Source organism: Leptodactylus fuscus, chromosome 5, assembly GCF_031893055.1.
Source record: "Leptodactylus fuscus isolate aLepFus1 chromosome 5, aLepFus1.hap2, whole genome shotgun sequence".
Lineage (NCBI taxonomy): Eukaryota > Metazoa > Chordata > Amphibia > Anura > Leptodactylidae > Leptodactylus > Leptodactylus fuscus.
Window position 1 is genome coordinate 77,443,319 of NC_134269.1, and position 14,226 is coordinate 77,457,544.

At 41.6% G+C, this 14,226-nt stretch overlaps 1 protein-coding gene across 9 annotated transcripts in view; it reads right to left on the reverse strand.

Moving 5' to 3' along the window:
- MYO5A (myosin VA) overlaps window positions 1–14,226 on the reverse strand; it is a 117,924-nt gene that overhangs the window by 49,772 nt on the left and 53,926 nt on the right. For all 9 annotated transcript variants that reach the window (XM_075273455.1, XM_075273453.1, XM_075273454.1 and 6 more), the window contains exons 5-6: window positions 13,882–14,038; window positions 1,338–1,481 (exon numbers count right to left, since the gene is read on the reverse strand). In XM_075273455.1, the coding sequence (XP_075129556.1) occupies window positions 1,338–1,481; window positions 13,882–14,038 (301 nt within the window). The remainder of the gene's footprint in view (window positions 1–1,337; window positions 1,482–13,881; window positions 14,039–14,226) is intronic.

Consider the following 14,226-nt stretch of genomic DNA (forward strand, 5'->3'; position numbering starts at 1 on the left):
GTTTGATCTCTTTTTATTCTAATTTTTTTTTTTTTTTTTTTAGGAAGCAAAGTGTTGAAAAAAACAGCCATTTTGATTTTCCTCCCAGCTACAACATTCACCATATGGGATAAATATTTTTAATAGTTTGGCATTTTTGAGCACAGGGTAAAGTATTTATGTTCACTTTTGTTTATTTTTACATGTGATCTAAGGAAAGGGTGGAGATTTGAACCTTAAGGGTCAGTTCACACGTGAACTGCCCGCGAGGGTTTTGACACCGAGAGAGACGCGGCGAGCCGCATCTCTCTCTTGTCAAAACCCGCCTACCGCGACCATCGCAGTCGCGGCTTTCCCCTCCGCTGTCGACTCAAATGAATGAGCCGACACAGGAGGGAGTTGCCGGGGGCGGAAGCCGCGCGGCTTCCGCCTGAAGATAGGGCAGGTCGCTTCTTTTCTCCGCTAGCGGCAGCCCGCCGCTAGTGGGAAAAAAAAAGCCCGGCGGTCTACATAGACCACCATTGTAAAGGGGCGGATTTTGAAGCGAAATCCGCTGTCAAAATCCGCCCTTTTGCCCACGTGTGAACTAGCCCTTATATATTTTTTTTATTCTTTTAAAAACGTTTACTTTTAGACCCCCTAGGGACCTTGAACTAATGTATTGCAGTGTATAGTAAAATCCATTCACTTTCATTACATGCTGCCATAGGCAGCGTGTAACAGAATTAATGTAATGACAAGCCTGGGAGCATTCAATAGGCTCCCGGCTGTCATGGCGCCTGTGCACTTTAGACGCCGCGGTCAAGTTTAACCGCAGCATCTAAAGTGCCAATACTGATCACAGATAATAGCAGCAGGTGCTGATTGTATTATACAGCCAGCATCCACTGTGTATGGACAGGGCGCAGCTCATGAACTCTCTCCATACACCCCCTCACACCTAATCACGTAAATGTGTGTGAAACACACAGAAACACATAGCGTGAGTTTTCCTCTGCGTACTTTCTGTCCCTATTATATCTATATGGAAATCCCAACCATTATCTGGAACCCCCTCCATGTTTCTGCTAGGCCCAAATCACAGCATTTTCGCAACTTGGGGCCCCAGCCTAAAGGTGTATGTCTAGGATTTAGATTTTAATGGCCTAATTTTAGGATAGGTCATGTGATTGGTGGGGGGCAAATGGCTGACCCTTGTCAACTGTACGGGGCAGCTTCCTAAACATAAACAGCTGCCACAACATGGGGCCAGCTCCATGCCCTGTATAGTGGCAAACGGTAGTACTGCAGCTCAGCTCCTATTGTGTTCAAAGTCATTATTAGATGGCACATTCCCTTTAACATAAGGATACACATACCTGAAACACCACTCTTGATTTCTCCAGCAAATACGTCCTCATATGAGCACCAATAATCCGATACCGCTTATCAAAACCGATCTCTATGTATTTTCCAAAGCGACTGCTGTTGTCATTTCTTGTGGTCTTTGCATTTCCAATTGCCTGTGAAAGGAAAAATAATTCTCAAGCTAAAGAAACCAAGACCAAAACGAAGGATATAAAATGGTTTCCTCCATAAGTGATGAAAAAGTCTGTATACCAGTCACTAATGAATTAGTATCCAACTGAAAAGATGATAAATAGCAAGCTTTAGGGTCTACTTACAGCTCTTCACCAGGCTGGTTTATGAAATATCTGAAGAGTCCCATATTTATACATAACAAGGCATAGGAATAAAGACATAAATTAGACAAATTATGAATCATGGGAAGAATATGCAAATCTGTCTTCCATGATGTAATTAGGAAGTCAGGTGCCTCAGTGTTGCAAACCAATAGAGGGCGCTCACTGGAATGTGCAAGCCTGTCTTCCCTGATGTAATTAGGAAGACAGAATCTCAGTGATATGGCCCAATATAGGAAGACAGGCTTGCACATTCCAGTGAGCGCCCTCTATTGGTTTGCAACACTGAGGCACCTGACTTCCTAATCACATCATGGAAGACAGGTTTGCATATTCTTCCCATGGTCCCTTGCACAGTGGAGTGCTAAAGGCTTAAGTCTCCACACACCTATATGGTGGTCTCTCCCCAAGGAGTGACGATATTCCACAAATTATGAATTTAAAATATCAATATAAGGAGGCAGGTAAACAGCTAAAGCAGTACTTGGAGCAAAGGGGGACAGGTCAAACTCATGACAACCTTTCTCACCCTCAGTGGCAGGAATGAGTGTGTATAATGGGTTCAAATATTAAAAAAAAAAAAAAAAAAAAAACTTGAGTCTTCAGTAGTTGACACCTTTTTTAATGGCTAACTAATAATCATGATGACATCATCATTATTAGTTAGCCATTAAAAAATGTATCAACTACTGAAGACTCAAGTTTTTTGTTTTTTTAGATTTCCTACCCACTGGCTAACACAGTACAAAAACAAATGTTTTCCTTATACTAATGGGTTCAAGGCATTCTATATCACTTCATGAATCTGCCCTGAGTCCTGGTGGGGCATCATAACCATGGACCAGTTTCCAACCAGAGGACAATAAACCTTTCACACTCCGCATCTATAAACTACTCCATTATTTACTGCTTTAGCCCTTTAATCCCCTCCCTATATCCATGGTTCTGCTTTGCATCACTGGTCTCGCTGGCTGTTCCTTCATTCTTTAGTGTATAAATAAGTGACTCAGATACTGTTAAACCCAACCTGAAAAAAATACACCCAAGTAAGTGAAAGCTTGTCATTTGTCATTTAGCCATTATAAGGTATCAAGTACCGATGACTCAATTTTTAGCTTTCTGTTCTGACGAAGTTACAAATTAATGTAAAATGTAGTCAAAATTTCTTCCTTTTAAGAAGGCTAAAAGCATCGACCCAATAGCAGCCAAAAGCAATTTTCTTATTGTGTTAAGCACCTGACTTGTGGGATTTTTCCAGATCTGGTTCCAACCTATAGAAACCTTTCCCATATATCAGGAATATTGTTCATGCTTTAAAGAGGACCTTTCACCACTTTGCAACCTGTGCAGCTTTCTGCCCCATGTTATAGATGCAGCTGCATAGACTGTAGTGCACTTTGAATTACCTCCCTAGCCCCCCTCGTTTTGGAGCTGTGAGCCCCGAAAATTTTGGCGCCCTGTATGGTAATTAAGGCTTTAGTGTCAGAAGGGCGTTTCTGACGATAAAAAGAAAAGCTACGTCAGTCTGACACTGTCCAATTAGCAGTGGACAGTGTCGGAGCTGCTTCTCCTGCCTAATTTCGTGAGATCAGGCAAACGTCTCTTCATAGGGCTGCACAGAAGACCCGGAGAAGCGATCCAGGCTGAGCACTGAAGTGGATGAAGGAGAACTTCACTGACATCTTCACAGGTAAGTGAAGAAACCCCTAAGCAATGAGCATAACTGCCCTGTACACCCTGTGGTCTAGGTCTAGCCCCTATACAACGAGCATTAACCCCTATAGCCCCCTAGGCAATGAGCATTAACCCCTATAGCCCCCTAGCAATGAGCATTAACCCCTATAGCCCCCTAGGCAATGAGCATTAACCCCTATAGCCCCCTAGCAATGAGCATTAACCCCTATAGCCCCCTAGCAATGAGCATTAACCCCTATAGTCCCCTAGGCAATGAGCATTAACCCCTATAGCCCCCTAGGCAATGAGCATTAACCCCTATAGCCCCTAGGCAATGAGCATTAACCCCTATAGTCCCCTAGCAATGAGCATTAACCCCTATAGCCCCTAGGCAATGAGCATTAACCCCTATAGTCCCCTAGCAATGAGCATTAACCCCTATAGCCCCTAGGCAATGAGCATTAACCCCTATAGTCCCCTAGGCAATGAGCATTAACCCCTATAGTCCCCTAGGGGTTAATGCTCATTGCCTAGGGGGCTATAGGGGTTAATGCTCATTGCCTAGTGGGCTATAGGGGTTAATGCTCGTTGTATAGGGGCTAGACCTAGGACCACAGGGTGTACAGGGCAGTTATGCTCATTGCTTAGGGGTTTCTTCACTTACCTGTGAAGATGTCACTGAAGTTCTCCTTCATCCACTTCAGTGCTCAGCCTGGATCGCTTCTCCGGGTCTTCTGTGCAGCCCTGTGAAGAGACGTTTGCCTGATCTCACAAGAACTCACGAGATTAGGCAGGAGAAGCAGCTCCGACACTGTCCACTGCTAATTGGACAGTGTCAGACTGACGTAGCTTTTCTTTTTATCGTCAGAAACGCCCTTCTGACACTAAAGCCTTAATTACCATACAGGGCGCCAAAATTTACGGGGCTCACAGCTCCAAAACGAGGGGGGCTAGGGAGGTAATTCAAAGTGCACTACAGTCTATGCAGCTGCATCTATAACATGGGGCAGAAAGCTGCACAGGTTGCAAAGTGGTGAAAGGTCCTCTTTAAATAGTCTCTTGGTCATTACTGACAAAAACTAGGATCATACCATTTACTTTGCTAGCGTCTGAAGAAAAAAATACATGTGACCAGTGAAAAAATAAGATGTGATATATGATATGATATATATTCTATTGGACAAAACTCAGTAAAATAATGAATACATGTACGCAATTTTGGTGCACCAATTTATTTTCTTTGTTGTCTTTATTCTAGGCCAAGGCAAACCTTAGGTCTGATGGTCCCACGTGCGGAAACCACTTTAGATGCCGCTCACCCGTCATAAGAAACACATTTTTATCATACCTACACCAGAGACAAGCTCATAACAACAATATAGTACCAGAATTAACCTTACAACCAAAACCTGTACCTCATGATTTGAAAATACCTCCACTGTGCAACTATATTATGCAAAAATGCCCCACTGTGTCTACTGATTAAAATGCCCACACTGTGGCCAGATTATAGAAAACAAATTACTGTCCCCTAAATAAATATATGCCTACAATGAATAAATAATTCCCCCCTTCCCCTCTACAGGAGCCTAGAATGCTCACCTCCCTCACGTGTAGCTTCTATCCGGAGGAAGAATGCAAGCAGTGCAAAGACTTCACTTTGCTGAAAACATCATAGACAAGTTGTCAGAAGGATATGCAAGATGCAAGCCTAGTAAGACTCCCTGCAACTTGTTTCACTGCATTTGAATTTTAAAGGAGTCTTCAGGGACTAGGATATTGAACTTTACTCCCTGTTCTCAGGCCAGTGCCATCACATCCATTGGTTACACAACCATACTGCAGCTCGTCCCAACAACACACAGTGCTTGGGTAGTAGTGAAGAGGCCACAGCATCCAATATTATAGTCACAGATAACCCCTTTAAGGACATGGATCCAAACCAATTTAAGGCAGACTGGCTAGGAATCATTTGTGTGTGCTCTTGCCTGCCAACACCCTGGGTGACTGCACAGGTCACACATAGCTAGGGCCAGTCATTGTATAGGCAACATGCCATACTGCTGTAATTAATATGTATTAAGACATTTCATGTCCAGGAGGTCTCTTTCTCAGGACTGACTTGGCATTAATAATCAGAAGAATGCATACATTCCAGAGATCTAAGTTTAACTACTAATTGGTTTATGCATTTATCCATGTGAACCTTCTCACCCATGTACAACGACCTTAAAGATTCTTACTACTGGAGAGCATATCCAGTTAAGATATAAGGCTCTGAACATTTACACTTTCTATTGAAAGTTCTGCAATATTCGTTGGGGAAAAACTGGCTGCGCTATTCTTCCTATGAAAATAGTGGACGCCAGGACAGAAACCTAATAGACCCATTAAAAGTCCGTGGAGTTTGTTATTCCTGGTGCTGTCCATTACATGACAGATGTAACACACTTTCCTGTTCTATGGTAGAGCATAAAAGCAGAAAGAAAGAAAAAAAAAGTGTGAACAGAGCCTAAAAGTAATTTATATTTATAATATAAGGTACCTTTGCTACATTGCTACGTAACAACACAAAATAATTAAGCTAAAGAAGAAAAAAAAAATATCTAAAATTATCTAAACATACATATAAGCACGCTATAATGCTAGACAGCGCCTTTCCGCTAACAGACATAGGACTGTATTGTAACTTGTCTTTCCACATGATTCTTGGCACGTTATTAAAAAAAAAAAAAAAAAAAAAAAACTAAAAAAAACAAATACATTTATCTTCATAGAAATTCTGCACAAGAGAAGGTAGTGTCCTCGCGCTCCTACATGGCTGCCATGTGATAGGTATTTTTAGTGTGCTGCATTTGTACACAGTCTTCTTATCCTTTCAGGAGGAGGTTTTAAATAATTTATTGTCTTCAGGACTCTGGGAAAAGATGCACGAGTGTTGACATGAATAATAAGAGCAATCATTTCCTGGCCTTTTTATTGACCAGGTTAATGGTGGTCACTGACCTAGTGAGCAGGGTTGTTATCTTTTAAGTGCAAGTTTACAACTATCACTTAGTTAAGTGTAGAAAGGTCAAAAATTGAACTATTGATGGAAACTGGGGCTGCTACACAGGACAAAGCATGGAACAGCCATGGCTACCCTATACTAGATCAACATTTTAAAATAATTAAAAAATAAAATAGGAAAAAAATTAGTCTACGTTTACTAAACAATTGTGTTACTTGCAGTTAAACACCATATATTCAAAATATTATTATTATTATTAATAATAAATATTAAAATTAAAGGTTCACCACCGTCTTACACTCCTTGGACGGGCTCTATAAATTTGTATGCTTGGATTTCATAATACCTAGATTAGAAATTGTATGACTCCTGGACCTATTGGAATCAACTCTCCAGCAAATCATCTTTAAGACCAACTTGAGGGTAAGGACACGTGTTCAGATTTTTTTGATACAGTTTGTGAAGCCAATTCACAAGGGACATAACAGGGAGAGAACATATGAAAGACAGATGGTACTTTCCTTTTTTTCAATCCATTTCTGTCTTTGGCTCTCAAAACTGGATTGAAGAAGCTGAATGTGTATCCTTATCATAAAGGAGACAGTGAGCTTTACCATTAAAATTTGTATACTTAGAACTACCATGCTGCACAACTGTTTGCAATGGGTCCATATTGCAAGTCTGTGCACAAGGACATTAGAGATAACCCAAGCACTGTTACCACTGCTTGTCTGCAATGTGTATGAGTATCTTAGAGGTTGAGAAATTATTAGGTGGCATATACAGGAATAGTTTAACTGAAATGGACGTGGCTTCAATCAGGTAGCAAAGTACTACACCTCTGAAATGCAGTCTGTATCAGAGTATTACAGAGTACAGAGCCCAAATAATATTGAAATGCCATGAACAATATCCCCAACAGCATTGAAGTAATATTATACAGCCCAATTGTATTGCTTAGTATCCAAATGCATGTGCTTGAATGTCTGTATTGAAATCGAGTACTCCAGTAAATTCACATGACAGTCAATTGTGATGGCATTATGGTGAATCTATTCTAGACAAAGTACAGGTTCCTGAAAAATCTGATACATTAAGAGGCCTGAACTAACAGAAAGGAAGTTAAAACTGTTCACAAAGAAAGATAAGAGTAGGAAAGCTTTTTTTTTTTCTTTTTTTTTTGCTTGACCCTAAATTTGTTTCTTTACTTTCTCACAGTTCAAAACAAAGTGTCAGAAAGAAATTAAACCTAATGTAGGATACATCAAAAAATTAGTCAATCTTATCGCATTTATACTTGTTACGCAAAGCACAATGAACCATGTATTTTGAAAGCAATGAGCTATGACTGACATTTCTGAACAGTCGTTCACCCCTTGAGAAATTGGTCATAAGACAGTTCACCAGCTGTAGTCCATGTCAAACACACGTCAGAAGAATTACCCTAGGTCCACATCCCCAGTGACTTCTGATTCGGACTCGACTAGATCCTTTTCCCGAGATCGGGCCCCGGTACCTACTAATACAACAAGGAGGGGCAACTCGAGACAACGTGGCATCAACAGAGGTAGAGCCTCCATCGCAACCCGCTCACAGGTAGGTCAAGAGTCATTGGTCATCAACATCAGTTCAAAAACCCTTGACCCAGGGCTGATCGACTTATTACAGAAAGGCCTTTCGTTTTGCCCCTCATATAAATTTAATTTGTTTCAGACTGATCTAGACCTTCATAGGTTTTTTAGATCTTTGCGTCTGAAGGCCTATTTTTCGACCCAACCTACCAATGCTGCAACACAGGTCATTGACAATTCAGGACTTATTTCCTCTAGGTCACTGGGACTTAGGAACAGAAGTACGTTCCAACCACCTAAGAATATCCCAGCAGTTGAGGCCACGATCTCTCTGATCCAGAGGGACGTTTACAAATTGCGTAGAGAAATAGAGGGCAATAGGCTCTCATGTGTCTCGAATTTAACTTCAGTCCAGAGACAAACTCTACGGTCCATCATTGAGGATAAAACCCTCATTATTAAACCAGCTGACAAGGGGGGCGCCACGGTCATTATGGATAGGACAGATTATGTAGAAGAAATCCGGAGTCAATTAGACAACAGGGATGTTTATGAGCCACTAAGGCAGAACCCTTTGAACATAATCAGGGAAAGAATAGAGAATACATTACGATTACACCAACAACTAGGCACAATTGATGAGGACACAATACAATTCCTAGTCAACTCATCCCCAGTTACACCGGTCTTTTACATTCTTCCAAAAATCCATAAAAGACTACAGAAACCCCCGGGTAGGCCCATAGTTGCTTCCACCGACTCAATACTGTCACCCTTGGCCATTTTTTTAGAAAAAATACTAACTCCACTCACAAAAGGCACAGCATCATTTCTACTTGATACCTCCGATTTCCTCAACCACATACGCACACGCAGCCCAGTACCTTCGAATACCATTTTGGTCACATTTGATGTGGTTAGCCTCTACACCTCAATCACGCACAACAAAGGCATTCAGGCTACTAGGAGGTTATTGGAGAGATCAACACTACACCAACGAGTAATATCATTATCAGTAGACCTTCTGAGGATCGTACTGGAGGAGAATTATTTTCTCTTCCAGGATACTTATTATAAACAAAGACAGGGCACAGCCATGGGGTCCAATGTGGCCCCCCCTTATGCTAATGCTTACATGGCAGATTTTGAAGAAACCTGGGTATACCCATCCCCCCAGTTTCAGACACACTGCCTATTATGGCGGCGTTTTATAGATGACATCTTTTGTCTGTGGACGGGCAGTGTAGACTCATTGCTGACTTTCAGGGATTATATTAACAATATATACCCTGAGCTTCAATTCACTTTAACTCATAGCAATGAAACCATCAGTTTCCTTGATACATTGATTTGTAAGGATAGAACAGGGAACCTGTCCACCGACCTGTATGTGAAGGAAACAGACAGGAACAGTCTGCTTCATTATTCTAGTTTCCATCCTGAAGCAACCAAAAAGTCCTTGCCCAAATCACAGTTTACTAGAGTAAAACGCATAGTGGACGATCCACAGAAACGCGCTTCCAGACTGGAAGAGATGCGCCTGAAATTTGGTGAGCGGGGTTATCCTCCTTCAACCCTGGAGGATCCTCCTACTCCTAACATACGGTCGGCCAACAGGGTGAAACCAAAAAGGATCCCTTTTATTCATACGTACCATCCCTTTAACTATAAAATTCACCGGATAATTCGCAAACACTGGGGCACTTTGAAAAGGTCATTTCCAGATGTAGAGGAATTCCAAAATGGTTTCATGCCATGCTACAAACGCCCCAAGAATATTCGCGACACCGTGGTGAAGGCAGACCTGGGGTCTGACCAGCGAGTATCTAGGCAAACCTTCCTGGATACACCAAGGAAGGGCACTTTCCCTTGTTTAGGTTGCTTACAGTGCTCCAATATACTTAGGGGCGATAAAATTTACCACCCCCTATCAGGACGCACTTTTTCGGCGTCAGGATATTATACATGCGAGTCCACGTATGTGGTTTATCTGATTAAGTGCCCATGCGGTCTCGCATACGTGGGGGAAACTACCCAGCGTGTGCGGGACCGCATACGCCAACATAAATCGAACATCCGTTGCCAGTTACTACATCTCCCTATACCAGCTCACTTTATTGGACAGAACCACAATATTGCCCAATTACGCTTCCAGGTATTGGAACAGGTGGAGGCACCAAGGAGGGGAGGGGACAGAATACGCCTACTAAAACGCAGAGAAGCGTTTTGGATCTACACACTTCAGACAATGGAACCCCAGGGTCTAAATAGGGAGTACGACATTTCTGCTTTTCTTTAAGGTTGGACTCTTGACATTAACATGTGTTTTATATGATTTTTCAGAATCGCCGATAGACGAGTCTTTGTGACGCCACAGAGTAAGGTATCCTTGGTCCTACCATATATTTTCTTGATTCTAACTATCTCTAATTCTAATTTATTATTTTTTTCTCAATTCTCTTATTTATCTCTACATTCTTACTTTTCTTACTTTTCATTCTTACTTTCCATACACATACATGTCCATGTGTAGATACATTGTTGCATCCATTCACTCATCCTTTAGAATTAACCACTTTGTGTTACATCTCCTCTACGTTTCAATCATATACATTCCCTCCAGTCTCCCCATGGCTCCTCCCCCCTCGGCCATACATATTCACACTAGTATGTGATGGATTGAGGGGCCCCCTTAGCTACCGGTCACGCTCGGACAGTCTAGAGCGTGGCCACGGCTTCCTGCGGTAGCTTGGTGTGCCGACGTCTCCATGACGACGGGTCACGTGTGCACGATCCGGCACGTGACCGCGGGACACCACGTTCGGCTGCACTGTCATTCAATTGAATGATATGCATGCCGAACGGACGTCGCGACGCACGAACGTCGTGACGTCACGGTGGGCGGGTCCAGCGCGGGTTATAGCGCTGGCCGCCGACAGAAGCTGCCACACCACCAATGCATGAGGACGGACCTCACATTCTCCCTAAGGTAAGGGGGATTTTACAACCTGGACAACGCCCACAGGCCACAGGGGGCTTACACCATAACTATGACTGACACACTTTTCATCCGTAGGAGACACTGCATATCATTACCTTCACAGCCATTGCCAGGAGGAGATAAAGGTAATTACCATATGATTTGTCAGGTGTTTGGAGCCATATGTGCAACAGAGTCAGACATTGACCACTGTTTATGCGTTTTACAGTCTTTTGCCAACAACAAGAGCATTTATACTTGATTCAGCCACACAGCCCCTACTATAGGGTAAGCCACTTTAATTTGTTCCCTTTGTCTTCAAACCACTCATATACAAATATGCTCATTATTGTATATATTCATTATGCAGTATCCACAGGACGTCTTTCCACCAAGCTGAATATAACACCCCTTATCCCAACCCACTGAGGGTAAGGCAATACCCTAACTTGACATATGTATCACTCTCACCCCTACATAATACAACCAATCTTGACAAACATATATTCTTCTACAGGTTTTCTGAAACACCTTTTGGTGTCTACTTATCCTCAATCTTCCTCATAAGCTTGAGTTGGTACGTACCCACAGTGATTTTACTTTCCATTCATTTCTTTATCTCCATAGGGGTATATAGACAATCGGTAGATTGTTATATTCTTTCTTGGTAGAGTTGGGACATTTTCTACATGTATCCTACTATATATCCTATACTTTATGTGACCAAGGACCTACGGCTGGAAGGCGATTTATTATTTCATCTATGTTCCACAATAGGCTTGAATATGAATCCCTGTACCATCGAGCCTGGTCTTTTTCCTCTATACAATGTCTTGCGAATGTGATGCTTTTGTATATTTTGTAAATTTTGCTATAATAGTTTGTTCCATGTTAGATGTCACTGTATGAAATATAATGCAATGGTGTATTATTCACTTTGATTGATTGTTTAATTTTATTTTATTGTTTATTTGACCTTTGTAGAGTCTGATGAAGGCCGAATAAGGCCGAAAACGTTTATTTCACCAAGCATTATTGAATCTTTTGAAAAATAAATAAGCATTCTAAACAAAGTATATTCTTCTCGTGGTGAGATCTTCTTCGTTACACGTCAGAAAAATGTTCTTTACACAAGAATGAATTCCATGACTTTTCCTAGGCAGGCAATGGAAGGCTTTTAGATGGTGGGGAGGTAAAAAAGCAACACAAAGAAATTCCATTGATATAAAAGGTAAATGAAATGTCTTCTGCTTAGAAGCTGCCCTCTAATAGTAATCTTTATCACTAGCATTCTTGCATGCCCCAGCTTTGAATTGTGAATGGACACATCAATCCAGGAGATTTAATTGTTTCTCTTGTGTTTACAGACAGTGTCAGCCATTGTCCCATATAGGGCCCACAATCGAAATTCCTTATCAATATGCCTTTGGAGTATGGAAGGAAACCAGAGAATCTGGAGGAAACCCCTGTAATCACTGAGAGAACATATAAACTCCTTGCAGAGATTTGTTAGACAAGACAACAATGCTAACTAACCACTGAGCCAATTGGCTGGCCTTGCAATGGTTATGTTTGTCACAGGTAGTTGACCGTTCCCTTTTGTGATTAAGACAGTAAGGTCAAGGTCCAGGAATGCTAAAAAGTCATATTATTTATGCTATATTCACATTTGCACCTGGTGACCTTCTGGAATAGGTAAGCCAGAATTCACTAAAAAGTTGTGCAAACGGGGGGTGGGGGGGTGGGTGTCGGGGGGTGGACCCCATTATAATCAATGCTCTGTGCTGTCAGTCATTTCTGTGATCCGTTGTCCACTTTTTCCATTGTTCTCATTCTCTGACAGACCAGATGGACAAAAATAAAAAAAAAGTGTACATGTGAACATAGCATAAATAAGTATACATTTAAGAATAAAAACTGAAGAATTACATAAGTCATTTTGTTATACACAACATGCATCAAAAGCAAAAGTAAGATTCTTCAGAATATTCAACTTTTTAAATGTATGGAATAACTAGAGCTCATTCACCCACAACCAAGTGAGGTGAGGACTGCAGTTATTCTTCTACACAGGAAATAAAGATAATTTCTCATTAACATATAAGGCAGTGTGTAGTGATGCTTCAGCAGTGAGGACAGTGTAGGGTGACAGCATGGATCCAACTCTGCTCAGCAAGACCTTGACACTCCTATTAATGATTCATGGAGAACACTGCATAAACCCCCATGGAAATCTGAACTGCTGAAAATCACTCAGAAATAATCAAATTATCACCAACCCACTTATGTCTGGATTGGTGAGGGTGAAAATGCTGGGACCCCCAGTAATCCCACAAGCAAGGGGTCCTGTGTCCACAGTTAACCCAGCAGCAAATCCATAGCCTGGTGGACCTGAATGAACTTGACCACAGGATTGTTGGAGAGAGCCGAGCGCTATAATTGCATTCTCTTTGACAATGCTATGGAGTTGAATGAAGAAACTGAAGTATGTGTAACCACTGCTCCATTCAACTAACTCCTGGTCATTGACTTGCTGATGGAAGGAATTGGGAGGGGGGGGGGGGCAGAGATCTCTTGTTCTGGTGATTTGTGGGAACCCCACCGGTCTAGCAGTCAACACCTATTCATTAGATAAGCAATATCTTGATATTATTGGAATAACCCTTTAAAACACTGGAACTACTGTGTTCAGATATCACAAGATGAACAGCAACCGGATATAACCAGATATACCTAAGCAACTTTTTACCGTGTGATCTTAAGATATGTTCCCAAGCATTTTTGCTACATAGGACAAAGAATAATGAATGGATTTCAATTGTCAAGTCAAAGAATACAAGACAAATGATTTCCAACCAAAGCTAATGTATTCCAATGGTTTCAAAACTTACCGGCCTATAAAATGAAGAAAAGAAAAAGTGTAAAAGTCATTGTATTAGGGGTTAATGTGTCATTTCTGATTAGTCATACATAGAAGTCACCTACCTCCATGATTGGATTAGAAGCCAGCACCTTTTCCTCAACATTTGCTTCACTTTCAGAACCACTTACTGTAGCAAAGTACCTCATTGCGTATTTGGCAGATACCGTCTTTCCAGCTCCCGATTCTCCACTTACAATGATGGACTGATTTCTCTCATCCCTGTGACACACAAACAACCAAATTTACAAACCAATACACAACACAAGGTCTGTATTATGCAATTCTTACTATAAGTGTTTCAGATATAAACCCTACCACTATGACTCAGGCCATTCTTCCAACTTCTTTAACCAACTCATATCAATACTGTGATCTCAGTGCCCAGACCCTGAGATCCCCATGAAACC